General features: G+C 42.2%; 1 protein-coding gene and 1 long non-coding RNA gene across 2 annotated transcripts in view; one reads left to right on the top strand and one right to left on the bottom strand.

Annotated features, from left to right (window-relative positions):
• Window positions 1–29: 29 nt before the first annotated feature.
• Window positions 30–12,478, bottom strand: LOC133223629 (uncharacterized). Its single transcript, XR_009728644.1, has 2 exons — window positions 12,402–12,478; window positions 30–574 (listed from the first exon to the last, which is right to left on the bottom strand). It is a non-coding gene; the product is annotated as an uncharacterized LOC133223629 (long non-coding RNA).
• A 120-nt stretch (window positions 12,479–12,598) lies between these two features.
• Window positions 12,599–21,955, top strand: part of CWF19L2 (CWF19 like cell cycle control factor 2) — a 73,449-nt gene continuing 64,092 nt past the window's right edge. The window contains exon 1 of the mRNA XM_061374451.1: window positions 12,599–12,745. Coding sequence (XP_061230435.1) covers window positions 12,686–12,745 — 60 coding nt within the window. The 5' untranslated portion in view covers window positions 12,599–12,685. The remainder of the gene's footprint in view (window positions 12,746–21,955) is intronic.

Raw genomic sequence — 21,955 nt, 5'->3', positions numbered from 1 at the left:
GCATGTTAAATAATGGCCAAACTCAGGTATTTCCTCTGCAGAGTATTTATTTTACTTATGTGAATTACAGTGAAGAGGATTAACTGGGAAAATACCTGCTGTGGAAATCAGTAAAGCCAGGGTTGAGCTTCTGAAAGACAGAGGGCCTGCCTTTCCCTTCTTTTGCTCCAGTTGAATGAATGAATGGCATGTGAAGGGAGCAGTTTAGCTGAAGAGTCAAAATGCTGCCTGAAGTTATATCCTGCCTGTTTTGGCGGGGGTTACAGATCTCTTTCAGTTTGGAATTTACTCTTTTGGTTGTAGTAGTGATTTCCACAAGGAGAACAGGAACGCTGCTGGGGACACTAGAGCCCTCTTTTTCTTCCTTGACCTTGAAGCACCCACAACTCATGCTGTCACTCCCCAGATTTCTCTAGCTCTTCACTGTAGTGTTGACAGCTCCTTTGAGGTGTGAGGTTGCCCAGCTGGAACACCCTGACCGGCTCTGCTGAATGCCTGCTCTCCTGTGAGCACAGGGCTGTGTGCCTGTAGCACCAGAGCTCGTGGGATGCCAGGGGTGTTAGCACAGATGCCACTGGAGAAAAACAGGGAAAAGGCAGTATTGATGCAAATTTCCTGCAGGGTAGTTTCCACCCTGGAATGTCGGCAGTGGAACAAGTTGTATTTACTGTACTTCAGAAGAACAAAGAGCTGGAGTAGAGGGCAACTGATGCTGGGCTGGCTGACTCACAGTGGCTGTTTTTGCCATTGTCTGCAATGACCAGCAGAATTTAACACAGCTCCTGTGCTGTCAAAGCAGCGTGCCCCCTGCAATGGATTTCCAAAATCAAAGTATAATGGACTGGCTTTTGCAGGGTGAGCAGCTGTTGGTGCCTCTGGAACCCAGCACTGCTGGGCTACACCTCATTGCCCTTTTCATTGATAATTGCTCATAGTTACAGCAATATCTATGGTATAGGCAGGGCACTGCTGCTCTAACTTATGGCATCTAAACAAGTCCCCATCCTGAATCATGTGGGGGCTTGGAGGACAGCTGAATGCACTTGCCCTTCTGCCTGCCTCAGACTTGCAGATTGGAGGCAGCTGTGCTGGCACATGGCTTCCAGTCACCATTCCTATTTCACCCTGTCCCAGGCAGCCCAGATGGATTTCAGCAGGTCCTGGTTCTGGAAAGAGGTTCTGGTATGGAGAACACCGGCTTTGGGCAATGTTGATGTGTGGGTTGAATTTGCAGTATGTAACTGAACCAAAAGGGGCTTTCCTTGCATTCCTAAGAGCTGTGAGCAAGGGACTGGTCCAGGAGTGCGTCAGCTCTTCAGAGACATTAGGAGAGTTTGAAAGAACTGACATTCTCCAAGGCATGGAAATGTTATGAACTATTTCTTTGATTGAAGTCAAAGGATGCTCAGAGAGGAATCAAGTGGTGAAGGAGAAAATTACAAGGAAGGACAGAAGGTAGATGTTAAAATCTATTGCAGAGGTTTATTGAGGACCTCATTACAACACAGAATTACCTGCCACCACAGCTGCCCTCTGCAGAACTCATCCCTTTTACCTCCTAGAAGTGTAATGAGCTGAAACTCTTTAAGGTCAACAATTGGATTTAAATGTTACAGGTTTCACAGTGTGGTGGTTTTTGTAATAATTATGTTCCTTTTTGGCCTTACTTAAATAACAAATGTGCTTAAATGGTTATTCACTCGCAATCTAGAAGATAAAGGGAAAGCAGAGTTCTTTGTGCCATTTCCTGTGCTATGAATGCCAGTGCCTCTCCTGTGCCAGTTTTCCATGTGTCCCCATCATCCCCAAAGTGCCTAGTGCACCCAGGATGGGGAGGTGGGAATTTTAGCTCTGGTCCAAATGACCCATGGTTTAGCACTGGACACATGCAGGCAAACATCTGATGGCGTGCCAGAGGTGGCTCTTTGGCGGTCACTGCCCCTAGATCCCAGCCTCCTATTCCAGGGACCACTAGGCCACCCTACTTGACCCTCCATCAGACAGATGCATTGCACTGTCCTGCCCTGACAAAACAAGTGCTTCAGAGCATCTGTGGGCTTAAAGCCAGGTATAAACCAATGCAACTTGTTGTCCTGGGGGCAGGCAAAAAATTAAACCTGCAAAGCACTGAGGGCTTAACTTCATAGAGGACCTTCAGGCTGACACTGGTGCAGCGTTGCCAGTGACAAAAGTCCTGAGACCTCAGAGGGGCTGGATTTCCCTGAAAGTGCTCAAGTTCAGCTTAACAGGGAGAGTCTTAGGACAGCAGTTGGTGAGGGACAAAACAATGTGTTGCTTTCCTGAGTGACAGCCTCGAAAAGCTGTGTGGAGACCACAAGCTCTCTTCAGAAAGCATGGAGGACTGGTCTTGGAAGAGTGAGCAAAGATGAACTCTTGTACTGCTCCTCAAGGCTGTATGAAGTCACCATAGAGGAGAATGCAGTAGGAAAGGCAATCTTCCCTGTTCTGGAAAGTCTCCAACAGTTTTAATATAATGGAAGAATTCTTGATAGATTTATATGTCAGTCCTTGATCAAAGCATCAGAATCTACTTAAGAACCTATTCCTGGTGAAGCTTCCAAGTGATCATTCCAAGTCTTTACCAAGCAACAGAAGTCTCAAGTTTGATCCTTGCCTGTTTTTTTGTTTGCCTTTTTTTTTTTTCTATTTAGTGTTTGTCTCTTTTTCTTTTTTTTTTTCCCCAGAAGTGTTTCTCTATTTTTAGTGACTTTTTGAGATCTTTATGTGCACGACAACATCTGTGATGAAACATTTGTGCATGTTTTTAGTGAAGTTCTGCATATGGAAAAAAGTAATATCCATGTGCAAGAAACAATACAAAAAGCTTTAAACTTTCATTTTAATTAAATTCGTTGTTTCATGGAATAGTTAGGGTTGGAAAGGACCTTAACATCATCTAGTTCCAACCCCCTTGCCATGGGCAGGGACACCTCCCACTAAACCACCTCACCCAAGGCTCTGTCCAACCTGGCCTTGAACACCGCCAGGGATGGCGCATTCACAGCTTCCTTGTGCAACCCATTCCAGTGCCTCACAACCCTAACAGGAAAGAACTTCCTTGTATCCAACCTGAACTTCCCCTGTTGTAGTTTGATCCCCTTACCCCTTGTCCTATATCTACAGGTTATCAAATATAAAAATAAAAAGCCAATACAGAAAGATCCCATCCCAAGTACTGTCCCTTAAGGCAAGCCAAGCTTCATCCTCTGGGCTGGCTGGTTAGTCTGGTTTTTCCCATTTCATGTGAATCTGGAGGGGTCTCAATGTACAGCCTACAATTTTCCCATGTTACTGGGGTCCATATTTCTTCAAATTCCAAAATGGATTGGGTTAACTCACCTGCCTTGTCTTTTGTATGCTTTAATAGTACATACTGCCTTCCAAGAGTTGGGTGGTGCGGTCAGAGCCTTTGCTAGAGAAGACCGAGGCAAAGAAGTCATTCAGAACCTCAGCCTTCTCCAAATCCTGTGTAGCTAGTTCACCTGAGAGCTTCCTGAGGGGGGCCTACGTTTTCCCAGTCTGTACCTGTAGAATTCCTTCCTGTTATCCTTAATATCCTTAGCCAAGTTTAATTCTAACTGGGTCTTAGCTTTCCTAACCTGGTCCCTAGCTTCCTGGACAACTTCCCTGTACTCTTCCCAAGCTTTGCTTTGCCTAATCTCCCCATATTTTCTACAAGTATATTGCCATGTTTATAATAAGTTTCTTAAGAAGTGACAGCTGAATTACAAACCATCCAGATAGAGAATTCACACATTGCTGCATTAGCAAACAGCATTCCAGTTTCTTTCTTCTGGAAAAGCTATTGCATGGTAGGATGCAGGATGGTATGTATAGCAGGATGGAGACGTAGGAAGATGTGCAGTTCAGAAGAATCTGCCAGGTATTCAGCCCTTAATTCTGCAGACCATCAGCCTGCTTTTAGCAGAGAAAGCAATTAATCTGTACAGGAGAAGCAGAATTTAGGTCAAGGTCTTTTATCCCAATTTATGGTCTCAGTGGTTTGAGAAGTACAGGAACAGACTGTAGAGCTGAGCATAATTCATCCTCAGAGACATTGCATACCTGTTTAGAGGGGCAGTACTTTAGTGAGGGTTTGACAAACAGATTGGTAAACCAATGCCAATGCACAGAGAAGCAAGTGGTACTTCAGGTTGAAAGTAATGGATCTCTTGGGAAGAGTGGCACTCTTTATACTGCACCTGCATGATGAGTCCAAATTGGGCCTGGCTACTGGTACAGGGTGCTCATCTCCAGCCTGAACAGAGCAAGGTGTCTCACATCTGTTCATGCTATGGCTGGTTCATGATTTGATCAAGGTATCTCTGAGCCTCCAGGAGCTGCAAAAGCAGAGAGATTATAAGAATATGTTATACGGAAGAACTTGGTGAATAGAAACTATGGCATGCTATCAGTAGAGCATGATGGCAGAGGGTGGAGACTAACAGTGATTGGTTAAATGGCATGATCCCAGTGGTAACAATTAAAGTAAATGTCTGTCAGAGATACTGAATATAGGGAAGAAGAACAGCATTTAGTCTGAGTGATAGGAAGCTGCTGGTGTGCGTACAGGATGAAGAGAACCTCTGAAAGTCAGCTATAGAGGTAAATCTTCCCTTAGCAGAGCTCAGACATACACTATATAAAGTAAATGACAATAAGCATGTTTGGGGAGCTGTGTGCCAGAAATTAATGTCATGCAGCTATCACTGCATACACCAAATGTTCTTATTTGTACGTGTTCCCTTGATGGACGTGGAGCTGTTGGAGCAAGTCCAGAGGATGCCACAAAGATGATCAAAGATTGGAGCACCTCTGCTATGAAGACAGGCTGAGAGAGATGGGCTTGTCTGGCCTGGAGAAGAGGCGGCTTCTGTACTTAAAGGGGCAGACAAGATCTGGAGAGGGACTTTTTACAAAGGCATGTAGTGACAGGACAAGGGGGGTGGATTTAAACTGACAGAGGGAAGATTTAGATCAGATATTAGGAAGAAATTCTTCCCTGTGAGGGTGGTGAGGCACTGGCACAAGATGCCCAGAGAACCTGTGGCTGCCCCATCCCTGGCAGCGTTCAAGGCCAAGTTGGACGGGGCTTGGAGCAACCTGGTCTAGTGGAAGGTGTCCCTGCCCATGGCAGGGGGCTAGAACTAGATAAGCTTTAGAGTCCCTTCCAACCCAAAACATTCTCTGATGGTAAGCCATCCCAAGCATTATGAGAGATTTAAAATAATATTTCTGTATGTTACAAGATTTTCAGATTTAGCAGAATCTGGATGAGTTTCACTCTCAGAATTCCAGTTCAGATATGTTATGCCTGTAAATATCACAGAAACAATTTCCATTTGCAAAGAGAAAAGAGTAAAGATTTGTCTAGAAATACTAAAGAAGATTAATAGTTACTGTCTCCAGTGTGCTTTGTTTTGTGTATACTTTTTGCTGTTGCAGTTGAGGATTTCTTGTCACTATCACTTTCTGTGTGTCACTATAGTTTTCTATAATTTATTGGGGAGAAAAGAGGGAAAGACATTTCATTCATCATTGCAAATCTCTTTCATGTGTGCTAATGTGCTTTATATGAAGTAATTACACTGATGACAGCAGCATTTGGACCCTAATGTATTATGCAGATAACTTGCCCTGCATTAACCGATGTGTGTCCTCCTGGGGCAGAACCGGAATTGCATGGCTTTGTCCAAACTGCTCTGAAAGTGCACACCTGACATCTCACGTGGCCACAAATGAATCATGTTCCTTCTCTCGCTTGCCTCCTCACCAGATACTTGCTACAGAGATGCCTGTTGAGTTCAGACAGCTTTTTCCAGTGCCTGATAGTGCTCTCATTGACAAACTAGATACAGATTTCTAGACTAAGACATATCACCTAACTTGAAAAGCTATTGATGTTGAAGCCCACATCTCAGGTCAGCAGCAAAATATTCAGTACATCTCCTATCAGACAGTTGCAAAATTAAGACTTATTCTTAGCCAAGGTTTTGAAGCCTTGTCTCCACTGACTTTCATTTTACCTTTGAGAATGTAATCTGTTCTTGTTTTGAAATCTTGTCTTCCCCTTGCTCCTGTGATGCTTTTCCTCCCTGAGCTTCCTGCATTTCTAATCACTTTGTGTATGTCCTTGAGTGATCCTGCCTTCCTGCTTGGCCTGCTCCCCTCCTTTTCCCTCCCCTTCCCCGCCTTTTTATTCCTCCTTCCCTTTTTGTCTCTTCCCCTTCTTTCCTCCCAATATACTCCATAAGGTCTGCCACTGTTTCTGTCTTCTTAACTTGATGTAGTCCCCACAAACGCAAAACTAATTCTCATTGGTATGCAGACAAGCTGCAGTCTTCTAACACAACAATGAATGATATCAATGTATTTATTCTTAATTATGTCTTTGACATTCCTACTGAAATCTCAATTGAAAGGGGAACTACCGAACCAAAGCGTAAGACAGTAGAATAATTTAGTGTAAAATATATATTTTTGTAAATGATTTTGTGCTCTTCATGTGATGTTCAGAATTTGGAACAAAATTGACGTTGTGATTCTGAAGCCTAGACAGAGTTTAGAAATTATTAACATTAAAAATAGCTCATAGTCTGTTGCTGAGCCATCCTATCTCCTCAGCTCTCTCATCTTTGATACCTTGTGCACAGCAGAAGATGGAGAGGTACGTTTCTCACCACACTGATCTGCTTACACATCAGACCTTAATGTCAGACTTCTCATACCCTTAGATGAGTTCAAAGTATAAGCTTTAAGCCAAGGAACTGCTACAGCATTCATCTCAGGGAGACAGAGTCCTTTACAGTATGCTGCAGTTCTCATCAGCGATCATTCAAGTTGCAATCTGACAACAACTAAAGCTCTGTTAGAACAATTACAGTGAATCCTGCACTCCTGCTATTGGAAGGCAAATCTTTCTTTCAGTTTTCCATTTTCAAAGCTCCTCAGCTTTTCACACTGCCTTATTCTTCTAGTTAAAGATGGCAATTATGAGAAATAGAGGTTGTTCATTCTTTTTTATTTTTTTCTTTAGCCCTTTAGTAAATAGCCTGACTGGTAACTAACCTTATGCTGGTTTTAATTTACCAGAAAAGTTTGTTTCTAGCATGACCTTTTTCTTGAAGAGGTCTTGCCCTTCAAGAAAATATAATTTATTTGAGGAATGCTCCCTATCTCATCTTTTTATTGCTACTCTAATGATTTTTGCTCAGGAAATTCACATCTCACTTCATTCTGCATCCCATATTCTGAGGAAGGATCAGAGGATATTTTATTTGCAGTTCATCTCACCCCACCACCAGAATGAGAGGATATATGTTACCTGACCCAAATATCTTTGTTCCCCTCATATTGCTGCCTCTCAAATTGTCTTGAAGTTAAATTACTGCAAAGACACTGGAAACTAGTATCTATATTCAGAACACAGGAAATATTTTTGAGTCCTCCTACCAGTCTAGTTTTTAATTAACAAGAAATGAATTAGACTCTCTGCCAGTATCAACATTCTCTGCTCTGGCCTTTGTGAACTGGGATTTGTAAAGAGAGCTGCACACAGAGCAATAAAAGGCATCTGGTTTTGGTACGTGGTTTGGTTTAAGACCTCTGGCACTGGCAAGAGCTGTCACCAAGAATCCTGCCCCTGGTCTAGACTTGGTGTCACATGGGCCAGAGGAAAACTGTTACAGTACTTCGTGTTCTGCTTACTCACAAAGTAACATGATCTCCTTCTGGTCTAGATTAAATGAAGCCTCAGAAAAGAAATGACGTTTCTAAGGGAGTTAGAGCATCATATTGTCTGTATTCAATTAAAATTAAATGGAAAGAGACTTAAATGCATACTAAGATATTCCTAGCCCATATCACCTTATTCTGCATTGCAAACATGTTCAGTGAAAGCAGTGATTTAGCACGCCATTCATTAAAAGCGAACCTGGCCTCACATGAATAGTTCTTGTGTCAGTGAACAGGAGACATATTTTTTGAACATGGGCTTGAGTTTTGTTTCTTGGTCTTACAGAAAATATCTAACTCTTCTTTCTGAGAACAATGCACTAAAAAACCCCATGTTTATTCATTGTGCACATTTCTTGGGTCTCAGGCTGTATGTAGCAAGGATGTAAATTAGAAGCTGATCTGCAATGAAAGACGTTTCCAGCAATCCCTTTTAATGAATCAGTGTTGATTATGAAGTTTTATCTTATTTGTATATTTTGAGTTAGAGGAATTACCGTGATTAGTCTCTTTCTGTTGATATCTTGCAGGTTAAATAAACATAATTCTGCAGTCTATGGCACTGCTCCTGTTCTCTTGCATTTGTGTTGCAAAACCTGAAAGACATGGAGTCAGCTTGCAGGCCACAGCTACGCTTATTACACCAGGATCCCTCCTAGGAGTGTTCTCAGGATGGCAAGAGGTCTTCCCACATCTCTGCTCTTCCCAAATAATCCTCTCAGATGAGTCAATATGTGTGGCCAGGCTGCCAAGCAAGGTAGTCTCCTGGAGGAACAGGTAGGAGGAAATACAGGGCAGAAGTCACTTCTCCCCCATCTACCCTGTCTAATATGTGCTTGGCTTTATAAGGCATAAAGGCCTTATTAATAAGGCATTATTCCTGTGTGACAGGGTCATTTATATAAATGCATAAATATGAATATATATTTATATGCATAATTATTCACATGTATATCTATCTTAGTGTGCATGCATGTGTTGGTTTAGGTAGTTGATTGCAAGTGCATGTATATTAGCTTTAATAACCAAGTGTTGCTAGAAATCTTGTGATTCATCTTAAAACTGCAAATTGCTGCTAAAATGATACTTGTAACCCTTTAGGTGAGTACCACTGACCAGGTACAAGGCTAAGTCTAGATCCAGCTGAACCTAGACTCCTCTCTAAGGAGTTTAGAAAGCAAGAGGATCTAGTCTGAACTCATGATTCAACAAAAGGACTTCCATATTCCTATATTTGTTCTATTAGACATAAATCACTGACCAAGTCTGAGACTAAGATTTGATTCAGCTGCACCTAGGTGGCTTGGGATGTCAGCCACATTACTCAGTATTTATAGCTATTTCTGGGTCAAGGGCTGAGACAAGGATTGGATATGAAATTACCCTTCCCTTTTAACACAGTAGTATTCAGAAAAAACAAAAACAAAAAGAAAACAGGAGAAAAATGAAAGGTAATTTGAGGAATTGTATGGTGAAAACTGGGGAGAATTGTTCAAGTTGCTGCCCAAAGTTATGGACACTTTCTGTGGCAGTTAAATTCTCTTTACAATTATCATTACAGTGCTGGAGTGCCTTGGAGCCCTTTCCATGCAGCAAGACCTCACTGGTCCCAATGATTTTTTCTCATGAGTGTTCACAAATTCATTAGAGAAAGACATGCTCCCATCCCCATGTTGTTTTAGATTCTCTATTGAAATTAAAGGAGGAGACTCCCCTATTACACTTTACCTGTGGAGTCCAACTGGGACTGTTGCAGCAGCTTCCTTTAGTTTGCTGAGTGCTGCCTATGCAAGTGTGCATTGGACTGAGCAACAGCAGGAGAAAAGGGCAAAGACAGCCCCAAGGTCTCTGGAGCAGCCAAAGGCTGTGGTTTCTCTGTACTGTGTGTCTGTTATTTCAGCTTAAGGTATTGCTGCTCTTGTAAATAATGGACTGATACAACCACCTGTGGGACTAGGCTACAATGTGGCTTCTGGAAGTGACCTACCTTTAAAAAGCGAAACTATGCTTTAATCTCACTTTAAAACCAAAAGCAGCATATTGCACTGCATCGAAGCTCTGCTCAAGACTGAGTTATTGCTGCATTCATCTGATGCATAAGGACTGACAAACTAAAGCCCCAGAGTTTTAATTTCTGTTCCAGTCAGGTGATCTGAGTCAGTATTTATGTCTCATTTTGAAAACAGCAGATTTGAAACTCCCTGACACACGCACCTCTGGACCTCCCAGGTTGAGGAGGCACTCATTTCCCTCAAAGAAATGATTTCTGAAATGGTGTGTTCCCAGAAACATAGAATAGTTAGAGTTGGAAAGGACCTTAAGATCATCAGGTTCCAATCCCCCTGCCATGGACAGGGACACCTCGCACTAGACCATGTCACCCAAGACTCCACCCAGCCTGGCCTTGAACACTGCTAGCAATGGAGCAGTAACAACTTCCTTGGGCAACCCATTTCAGTGCCTCACCACCCTCACAGTAAAGAACTTCTTCCTTATATCTATCCAGCAAATCAAGGTCAGGATGGGTGTTATCCCTGCTGTCAGCTTCCTATCTGATGAGTCTTTGGTTTTGACTTCTCAAAGGGAACACAAAGCATGTAAAAACCCCACAAGAAATGAACTGAATGAGTTGTCATTTCACATGTGGAACAGCCTCCTCACAAAACATTTATTAGTAGTATTTGTCACTGAAGAATTTCCCCAATGAAAGAGTCTCTTTAGTACAGTTGTGAAGCTGAGGTGGGGAGAAGGAAAATGGATGTTTTAAACCCCCATACCCCTGGTCTGCTGAACTACAGCTGAAGAGAGCACTCACTTTTAGAGTAGCTGAGCAAGTTAACAAAATAACCCTCTCTTAGGGGCAGACAACACATGACTTACTATTGAACATGGAATAATGGGTGAACCATTCTTCGATCCAGCACTCTTATATTTGTTTTCATTGCAAGCTGAACTCTCTCTTCCAAGGCAGGCTGTCAGGATCGTCAATGTCATGGGGGCTTTTTATTGCTGACAGGGCACTCTTTATGACAGACAGCAGAAAGTTGTATGTTTTTTTCAGCTCAGGTATTCATTGCACAATTCAGGCATGACCAATAGCCCAGATATTGTCATTGCATTGATTTTTTGAGTAAGGTGTTCTACCATTTTATGGCACTAACTTCAGACACAATGGTTTTTACTAAGGCTGCCACAAGTGGGGTCCCTCATGATCAATACTGGGCCTCAAGCTGCTCAAAACCTTCATGAGTGATCTGGATGATGGGACTGAAAGCAGCCTCACCAAGTCTGCTGATGACACCAAACTGGGTGATAAGGTGGACATGGCAGAAGGGCGAGATATCTTATAAAGACATTGATAGAGGCTGGTCAAGTGTATTTAGTTACAGAGCGCTGAAGGCAAGCAGTGAAGGTTAAGCAGCAGGTTTGTAACACAGGTCAGTTGGAGAGTCACCAGCTTCTGTCAGAGGAAGTGTAAAATATGCCATTAAATAGGAAACCATAACTGACTCTGCTAGGTCAGTGCCTCCCTGCTGGAGTTCAGAAGAGATCAGTATCTCTGAAGCATGGCTGTTTTATTAGTGTGCTTAATGTTGGCACTGACAATGAGACAACTGAACAGAGGTGCCCAGCTGACCATTAAAAGTGGTATACCAAGGACTTGTTCTCTAGGCTCTCTGGAGATTTCTGAGCATGTGAGGAATTCTCATACATCGTAAGATCTTCAAAGGAATAAGACTGAACTTTCAGATCTGCCTGCTTCATCTGAGAAAAGAGGAGAGGAAATAGTATTAAATTCTGTCACCCTTTCCCTACTTGCTGACTTCAAAATTAAAGTCAGCTCTCAAAACCCCCAACAGCAGATGATCATGTTTATAAAATAGCATTCTGGGTTTTTTTGTTCTTCATTTATTTGAGATTCTACAGCGTACCTGCATTATGGTTTATCTCCTAAAACCAGGAGTACTGGAAATGTGTTTTTAAATGGAAATTTACAGTACTGCCTTATTAAGATGTGGAAGGTTACAGATATTAAGAATAACACCAAATGCTGCATATAGCTAAGGACAGAATAGCATTAGTCAGTCCTGATGGAATGTCTTTTATATCCATCTGTTTGCTTTGTAAATGGCTCCCCAGAGGGGCTTCACATGCTGCTTCTCCAAATGGTGCCTACGAAGCTCCATCAGTTATCATGCTCTACCTAGTGGTGATCTACAGCAGGTTTTTCTTGAGATGATGTTAACTGTCATAGCATAAATTGATCAAAAATGTAAATGCAATTTACATATTTAATACTGCCATGGAGATGGTGATCAAATTACCATTATCCCTTTGCAAACACACTTTGTTTGCATACTGTCCATGCAAACAGCTAACAAATTACCCAAGCACTTGCTAGACCTTCACCTGAATAGTTTCTTGCCAACTGTGAACACATTTGGTGTCAGACACATTAATAATGCTCTGATCTCATCCCAAAGAAACCATAAAGATAAACACATGCTTCACCCAAGATACAGCAGCTCTGTCAAAAACACTGTTGGCCAACTGCAACTTACAAGTGCTTGAAGGTGACTTTGAATTCCCTTCCTCCCCGCCGGGCACATCTCTGCAGCTGCGCAGGGTACTAAGGTACACGGTACCCGCTGTGACCTTCACCTGCGAGGCCGTGATACCCTCCACAAGCTACCTTTGGTACTGAAGCTGTGAACGAAGTCAGGGAAACTACGCCATGAGACAGCCAGCGACACAGCCGGCCGCTGCCTGAGGGGGCTGAGCGCTCAGCGCTGCTTCCGGGACGGCCAATGGCTCCGCCCCCCCGTCGCTGCCGCCCCGCCGTTGTCCGGGACGCCGTTTACGACAGTTTTGCGGCTTCGCTGTACGGCGGGGTTGCTGCACGACGGTTGGCTTCCGGTGTGGGGCAGCGATGGCGTCCGGGTGTGAGAGCGAGCAGAGCCCGGCGGCGCACAGGGAGCAGCGGGCAAAGGTGGGGGCACGGCACGACCCTTCCCCGGGCGCCACCTCCCCCGGGCCGGGGGTGGGGCGGTCTCGGCTTGCGCAGGGCGGGCCTGGCCGCTGCCTTCCTCCCGCACCGGCAGCTGGCAGAGGGGACGCCCTGGGCAGAGCCCCTTCTGCCCCACCGGATCTGGGCTGTGATACCGCGGGCGGCACAGAGCAACGGGAGCTTAGTTTTGAGTTAACCCGAGCTGATGTGTTTTGCCACTTGTAGTGGTACTGATCCGCGTAGTGTTTTACTTACAGTGTGTTTCTGTGCTTACACCTTTGGAAAGAGCCAGGGTCGATCACCCTTACACCCTTTCTTAAGTTATTTGTATATATATTGAGGACACCATCCCCACTGCCCAGCCTTCTCTGCTGTAGGCTGAACAGCCCTAGCTCTCAGCCTTTCCTTAAACGAGGCATAAAAGGTAAATTGTCCTCCTTGTCGTCCGGGCCTGTCTTTTCTAAAGAGTCAGCATCCCTCCATTACAGCTCTTCAGTCACGGAGTAGTTGTAACTTGGAACACAATTAGGACAGCTGGATTTTGTGGAGCAGAATGTTACTTGCTTGGTTATATGTTGCTGTAGAATTAGATAAGAATTGTGAGGCCCTCACTGAGAGGTACTTTGTTGGTAGAGTTGTGTTAACTTGGAGACTTGTGCTAACCCTGGTGCACTGTATTTAAAATCTGCCTATATGCTATGTTTGGTACTTGTGCAGTAATCTGATGATTCTCGCTGTAACTCATAGGTAAAATGAATGATAATATAGGAAATGGCATATCGGTTAGATGATGTGACTTGTTTTGAAGTTTAAGGAGTGGAACTATATGGAAAGAAAGTATAAGAGAAGGACAGGCTATGGAAAAAGTATGACGTTTTGCTGATTTTGTTTTGAGTGAAGAAGGCCAAAGTAAGCAGCAACCAAATTTTACTGGGCAAAGATATTTTCAGAAAAAAAGCAATGGCAAAATGACCTGAACAATCTAAGGCTTATGTGGTAATGGTGGCTTTTGTCAAGGCAACACAGGAAGACAGAGAGAGTATCGCACAGTTGTAAAACCATTTCCTGACAATAGAACTTCCCTTCAGTGACTTCAGAAGTGTGGGGTGATCCTGCTGCACTGTGCTTCCCCACTTTTTGAGAAGCAGATAAAGGGAAATTTCTCTAACTTAGTGAATAATACTATCCTGCAGAAGTTTGTTGTTGTTGTTGTTAAGATGTCTTTTGCTTTATGTGAACTGCCGTATGATACGTTTAAGAGTACTCCTTTGGTCAGTTCAGTCTCTTGGATGTTCAGAGAATACTTTTAACTGGAAGCAAAAAGTATGTAGGATGCCATTATCCTACTTAACCTTTTCTTCTCAGTTGGTGCCACTTGAACAGCAAGCTGTCTGGGGCATTGTAACTCTCTTAGAATCATAGAATAGCCCTGGTTGGAAGGACCTCTGAGGATCACTGGGTCCTACATGTTGTGGAAAAGGGACCCTAGATGAGATTACCTAGTGCTCTGTTCAGTTGCGTCTTGAAAATCTCCAGTGATGGGATTTCAATCCTTGTGATCTTCATGTGGCTTCCTCCTTGTGAAGAGAGAGCCTCCTTCCTCCTTATAAGTGCCTTTAAGTACTGGAATACTGTGATGAGGTCCTCCTCTTAGATGCCTCTTCTCCAGGGAGAGAAGACCTACCTCTTTCAACCTTTCCTCATAGGGCAGGTTCTCCAGCCCCTTGATGATCTTCATGGCTCTCCTTTGGACTCAAACCAGCCTGCCCGAGTCTTTTTTCAGTAGTGGGGACCAGTGCTGGACACAGTACTCCAGGCATGGCCTGACAAGTACTGACCAGAGTGGGAAGTTCACATCTCTTATCTCTGCTAGTGATGCCTCTGCAGATGCAGCTCAGGATTGGATTTGCCTTTATTGCTGCAGTGGCATGCTGCTGACCCCTACGCAGCTTGTAGTCCTCCTGGGCCCCAAGCTACTTTCAGCAAGGCCACACAGATCTGAACCTGGACTGTGCTCTTTGGTTGTGTCATCCACGATGCAGGACCTTGCAGTTGTCTTTGTTAAACTTTGTACAGTTCTTGATAGCCCATTCTTCAGCCTCTATCAATGTGCCTGTAAGATGTCTAGCCCTTTTGATGTGTGCACCGTGCCACCCAGTTTGGTGTCATTAGCAAACTTGGTGAGGCTGCTTTCAGTCCCATCATCCAGATCATTTATGAAGATGTTGAGTAGCTTGGGGCCCAGTATTCATCCTTGGGGACCCCATTTGTGACAGCCTGAGTAAAAAACACTGATAAATGGTTGCTTTTCGTAAAAGCTTTTTACAGTGTCAGAAGTTATTTGAGTAGTTTATTAAATAACTATTTTTCTCTCTTCTTGTTTGCTTCTATTTGCATGAACAGCTTAACGTGAAACAAAAATATTCTTTGAGGATGATATTTAAAAATTTTGGTATAACTTCCTCTTTCCAAATATTTGTGGATTTTTTTTTCTTACTATCTCTAAAGTGCATTAATTTGCAATAAGAGATGTAGCATTAAACACTTTTGTGATAGTTTAATAGTAACTGGATTGTGGTATAAAATATGCTGCAATCTATGGAAAAGGCAATCAATTTGCATTTAACCTCTCATCATGTTTAGGTAGGTCTCAATTTGGGGAGACAGTAAACCTGAGAAAGGAGGTTTGGTGACAGTATGTTGGAGAAACACTGCAACAGTGAGCCAGAGCTACTCTCATAGAGAAAGGTTGAAGTTGGGGTTGAGAGCACTTATTCATGCAGAGGGTGTGCCAGGAAAAGGGTGAAGGTTGGTGGTGGCAGAGTTGAATTGCTACTAGAAAGCATGGTATCTTGAGTGTGGGGGCTACACTTCTTCCTGTTAGGTTATGTTTCAAGAGCTCTTTGATGGTAATAGGGCTTCATAGGCCCTAACTCTCAGTGTTAATACGTTCTTGCAGGTTTAGATGCTGCTCATCAGCCTTGTTAAAGAATATTAAAAAAACTGGTTCGGAGGTGTTAGGATGAAACTAAGTCTGGTGTGGTTTGGTGTGTTTGCTTGTTTTTTTATGAACAGGATTTGCTTGATTACAGCTTATATATATGGGAGCTGTGTTGAATTTTGTGATTTTGTTTGAACAAGAAACAGACCATCATTGTATTGTTTGGCATATTTTAAAAATGCCGTGAATACAAATTACTCCCAGATGGAAATCTTAAAACCATATCTGCAACTTTTGTATGATACTGAATAAAACCAAATGCAGAAGCCTAATTTTCTGGAGGAAGGCAGCCCTAATTTTCTGTATGTAGCAGTAGGCTCAGAGTTGACTTTTACCCCTCAAGGCTAAGACCTGGGGAGTAAATAGCTGCATAAGTATGCTACATCATTGCTCAGACAAAAGCTAATCAAGTGTTAGAAGTTACTGGGAAAGAAACAAAGAACAAAGAAAATGGTTACACAGATATATTACTGATTTTTGTATAATATCAAATAGCATATGCAGTCCATGTACCAGCATTGCAAGGAGAACACAGCAGCCTTGAGAAGGTGGGAAGAAAGGTGTCAGAGATGATCTTGGTACAGACTGTCCTGGAAACTAAAGGTTTTAGGATGGGGGAAAAATAGGCTGAAAAAAGTTAATATGAGAGAGTTGTGTAAAATCATAAGTATTACGGAGAAGGGAATAGGGAGTTGCTCTCTGCTGTCTCTGTCAACACAAGAACTAGACCATATTAAGGAATTTGCAGGTAGCCAGCTTAGAGCAGATGAAGTAAAGGTACTTTGAGATGATGCACAGTGAACTTGTCCAGTATGTTGCAAATACTGACATTTCACATTTATCCAAACAAGAATAAGCTAAAAGAAAAAAATATATGTTAAAACTTACTGTTTGAAAAACTGGTGAGGATCAAATTGCTGGAGGATACGGGCATATTTTAAAGATATCTTACTTTGGGTTTAACCCTGTATCCACTTTCATCAGCTTCTCTGGATATTACTAAACACTTTTGAGTTGGGATACTAGTGTGTGAAGTTCTGAGAATGACAGAGCACTGAGAAATTCAATACAAGGAAGTGTGATGGAGGAAAATTTGTGAAATACTGGGTACTATGGTTTTACAGGTCCTTTTTTTTTCATTCTTTTTTTTTTTTTTTTTGTGGAGTGTTGGAAAGATTCTTGAGGCAGTGACATGGTTTTCTATGGGATTTAATCATTAGAGGTGCTTTCTCCCTGTATCCTTATAGCATATAATGGTTTGTGTTGGAAGGGACCTTAAAGCGCATCCAGTTTCAACCGCTTGCCAAGTGCAGGGCCACCTTCCATTAGAACAGGTTGCTTAAAGCCCCATCTGACCTGGCCTTGAACACTGCCAGAGGTGGGGCAGCCACAGCTTCTCTGGGAAACCTGTGCCAGTGCCTCAGCACCCTCACAGGAAATAACTTAATTCTAATATCTAATCTAAATCTCCACTCTTCTCATTTAAAGCCATTCCCCCTTGTCCTATCCCTACTTGCTTTTATAAAAAGTTCCTCTCCGGCTTGTAAGTCTGCTTTAGTTACTGGAAGGCTGCTCTGAGGTCTCCTTGGAGCCTTCTCCAGGCTGTACCACCCCAGCTCTCTCAGCCTGTCAGTGAGCAACTTCTTCGGTATTACTTTTTAGCTTCTTACTGGAAGCGTGCACTCTACAACTCCGCGTTACTTTTCCATGGTATTATCTTTTCCATGGTATTATCTTTCTACTTCTACGCAATTTAAAGCTAAGTCAGATTCCATGACTTCCAGGGATTCTCTTGGGTGCATTGAGTAGCACTGAAAAGCACAGTAATGATCAGTTGTTTTTTGTTACTATTGCTTGTGAAACTGTTGTCTTTATCATCATAGAATCATAGAATAGTTAGGGATGGAAAGGACCTTAAGATCATCTAGTTCCAAACCCCCTGCCATGGGCAGGTACACCTCACACTAAACCATGTCACCCAAGGCTCTGTCCAAACTGGCCTTGAACACTGCCAGGGATGGAGCATTCACAACTTCCTTGGGCAGCCCATTCCAGTGCATCAGCCCACCTCACAAGCGTGTCAAGGTCCCTCTGGATGGCATTCCTTCCCTCCAGCGTATCAACCGAACCACACAGCTTGGTGTCATCAGCAAACTTGCTGAGGGCACACTCAATCCCACTGTCCGTGTCAGCGACGAAGATGTTAAACAAGACCGGTCCCAACACCAATCCTTGAGGGACACCACTCGTTACTGGTCTCCAGCCGGACATTGAGCCATTGACCAGAACTGTTTGTGTGCGGCCATCCAGCCAGTTCTTTACCCACTGAGTGGTTCACCTATCAACTTGATGTCTCTCCAGTTTAGAGACAAGGATGTCGTGTGGGACAGTGTTGAACACTTTGCACAAGCCCAGGTAGATGACATCAACTGCTCTACCCCTGTCCATCAGTTCTGTAGCTCCATCATAGGTGGCCACCAAATTGGTCAGGCAGTGACCTTAGTGACCTTAGTGAAGCCATGCTGGCTGTCACCAAGCACCTTGTTGTTTCGTGTGCCTTAGCATGCCTTCCAGGAGAATCTGCTCCAAGATTTTGCCAGGCACAGAGGTGAGACTGACTTGTCTGTAGTTCCCTGGGTCATCCGTTTTTCAATTGTGTATGTGTCCTTCAACTGTTTCTTTTCCTTGCAGTAGGAACTGAAATTTGAAGTAAGGAAGGGACATGCTGAAGGTTGGTAGTTTCCCTCCTGCCCCCATTTCTGCACCAGAGTTTTAGAATGTGTTAGCAAGTGTATTAAGCACTACACGGAATATTTAAGTCCATGGGGGATAAAGGAGGCTATAGTGTTTCCTTTTTCCCTATTTTGGCTGATACAGAATTTTAGGAACAAAACTGTGTAAAATAGAAACATTTCCAAGGCTTCTGTCAAAATCAGTTTAGAATTTTGTAGCATGGAAGCATAAAGATGTTGTAGGCCTAGAGATGAATATATATATTTTTAGTATGTATAAATATATAGGGTATAGATATATATGTAATATGTACTAATAGTTCAGACATAGTACCATTTAAACCAGATTTGATAAAGTGGTTAAATCTTCTGTATTTAGCTTAAGTAATTGATATCCCGGTTTAAGTATCACGCAGTTAGCAATAGTCAGTACTTAGCTAAGTTTGAACTCTATTTTTGTTTTTTATGTTCTGAACACAAGCAGGCATGAAAATCTGTCTTTTCCTCCCTGCATTCAGAAAAAGAAGAAAGCAGTAAACAAATGCAAACAACCTCGCCTTGAGGGTACTCTGCTTGAACTCTTATGCAGGAGAAAACTTGCAAATGTATTGGTAGGGGGTTTTTCTTCCCTACTTTTTCCTGAGGAAGGAAAACCAGTCCTCATTTGAATAAAATAGACTATTTCTAAAGTTTATGAACTCCTAAGGATGTTAATTTGCTCATTAAAATATGTATATTATCGATAACATCAGTAAGTGAGAATGGGTTAATGTCTTAAGTGTATTCATTTTCTCTGCTTTGATTAGGTTACTTTGATTATGATTAGACTGCCTGCCTATAGTGGTTAACAGAACTGGGAGAAAACTACTGCAAGGCTTTATCTCTGCCTTTTGATCATCTTGCTTGCAAAGGCAAAAAAAGAGGTGTGCAGGGACTTCTCATATGTGGCTAACGTCGTCAAGATGGTTACTTGGTGCTTGCAGTCTTGGAAACTCCTGCTTTTTGCTTTGGGAGAGATGCTTTGGAATCTGCATAGGTCTTTGCTTCTGATGATCCAAGAAGTTTGCAGAAATTACTGACTTTCGTACTTGTGTTTCTGGAAAGATGAGATGTTCAATGAAATTGCCTTAAGGGACCTTTTTATTATAAAATATTGGAAATCATTAGTCTGTCTTCTGTTCTATAGAGTGTATATTTGGGGCATAAGATAAAAGGGAGCGCTTTATCTGTGTCTTTGATATGTAGGACAGTGAGGAGTCTGAGAGAACCTTCACTATCTCTTCAGAAGTAATTTTTACCCAGTCACCAACAGAAGAATCGGATTAGATCACTGTTGCAGATTCCATACCCACAATAATCAAGAGATTAAATTTATAGTAGATTTTGAAACAGTTATAGAAATAGATTTCTTTAGTATCTTTTACCTTTAAAACAAGCTGAACAGAGTTGCTTGTTTTTGTTTTATTTGTTAGTCATGTTTTTTACCAGTTATGATCTTCCACTTCTTCTGAAGAACCAAAATACCCCCCAACTCAGTTATTGAGATTTCTCTTTTAAATTTTGGGAACATGTTCTTTTATTTATATCGTCTGCCCTCCCAACTGCACTGGTAGAACCCAGCAGCTGGTAACGTTTATGATAATGATTAGTAATCAAATAATTAGGTGTTGATATGTAATTTGCTATTAAGCTCTAGAAATAGCGTCTTGTTTTGATGAGTGCAGTAGCTCATGACACTACTGTTTTAGTTTGCAAGTTTAGAACAAGAAAATAATTTGCTGGGTGTTTTGGTAAGGGCACAGATGTGTGCTTTTCCTAGACATGAATGCTTTTAATTAAAAATAACCCCTAATAATTCAATTTTGAATTATTCTTGCATCTGTGCTATGACATGGTATTTTTCTCGATTGGGGTTGCTCTTCTGTTACTTGTTGGTTTTCACAACACTTTCACTCGTTTTTCACTTGATATTTTTTACTCTTTGGCCTCTGAGGGTGATGTGATTTGACCATTGCTTGTGAAGCAGATCCTGTCTTTATTTGTTAGGGATTACTGATAGATTGCAAGTTTCTCTTGATAGCAGTACATACTGATTTAAAGAAGCAAAAGCTGAGTGTAGGTAGATAAGACCTCACTCAGTATTTCAAATGAATAAAATATATTCTTGAAACAATGTAAATGGAATGATACCTTGAAACAGGATCATTGCACAAATAAGAAACTGTGTGTTTAGTTCTACTTATTTAGGTTTCTGAAAAAAATTGATTAGAGATCTTCAAGTCATTATTTTTTGGAACGTGTTGTTTGATGCTTTTGGCTTAGACCTTTTCCTTTATTGTTAGTTTACATGTTTTGATTTGTTTTCTTTGAAAATACAACATAAAATAAACCCCCCCAAACATCAGAGTGTATCAGCATCACTGAGTTCACTGTATTTGAACTCTAAACAAGCTGTGGAAGTCAACAGGTTTTCCTGGTGAAGTACTGTCAGGTGTTTCCTTGTAAAAGCCTAACCATTGGGTTGATGCAGTGATCAGTTTTGCCTAGGTGATGGAATGCTTTGTCAGTGTTTCACACTTCAGTTTTCAGTGGAAAATACAGAAATTAATAGCAAAATATATCACTGGTAAAGGTTATAGAGCTGGTATTTGTGGAAATTGCTTCTGTGCTGTAATACTAAGCACCTTCCTTTTTGTTCTTTCCCTTTTAAATCCTTTATGAAGTGTTACATCCTTGACTCTCTCTGTCAAAGGGAATACGCATGTTAGTATTACTATACGCATATCTTTGAGTGATGTTAGGAGAATAACAGCCCTGAGAAGTGAATACTGCAGTTTTTCAGACTTCTGACAGAACACCTCTGTGTGCATTTTTGTAAGCAACGCGTTTGGTTTAACAGATAGGTAATTTTAGAAGGTGAGTGATGAAGACATGTCTTCACTGTTATCTTCTGTGAGTCCTTCCACTACAGTTTCCTCTGCCACAGGAATGGAGACATCCTACATTAATGTGAAGTATCTATCAACAGTTTCCTAGCAGTAGTAGCTATCACAGTGTATCTATTTATCTGTTGCGTCTGCAGGCATACCAGCAGAAACAATTACTGCCTTCCAGATGTTTCTGACAGAAGGCTGACATCTCCTGCAGTCTGCTCTTGTCTGACTGTTCTGTAATGGTTATTCGTCACAAGAAGCTTAAGTAATTTAAGCGGTGATCATTTCAGTGTCCTGTGTTCTGTGCCTTTTGGCAGGTGGAAATGACAGTGGTGGCACAGCTGTGTCTGGAGGAGGTGCAGGTACAGGCAGCACTCTGTTGTGATTCAGGTGGAAGCTAAGCCCTTACTTGTATTGCCATTCCTATCCTCCTTCATAGATGTAACAATAATGGGCATATTGAGGGTAGAAAAACAGTCTAAGCATTCACAAAAGTAAGTGTGTTACTGAGAGAACTGGTATAAGA

The sequence above is a fragment of the Neopsephotus bourkii genome, unplaced genomic scaffold (genome assembly GCF_033783945.1).
Source record: "Neopsephotus bourkii isolate Nb327-2 ecotype Australia unplaced genomic scaffold, CSIRO-AGI_Nbou_v1 NB_1638, whole genome shotgun sequence".
NCBI lineage: Eukaryota > Metazoa > Chordata > Aves > Psittaciformes > Psittacidae > Neopsephotus > Neopsephotus bourkii.
Note: the sequence above shows the minus strand (reverse complement) of the source record. Positions and strands in the feature narration are given on the sequence as shown.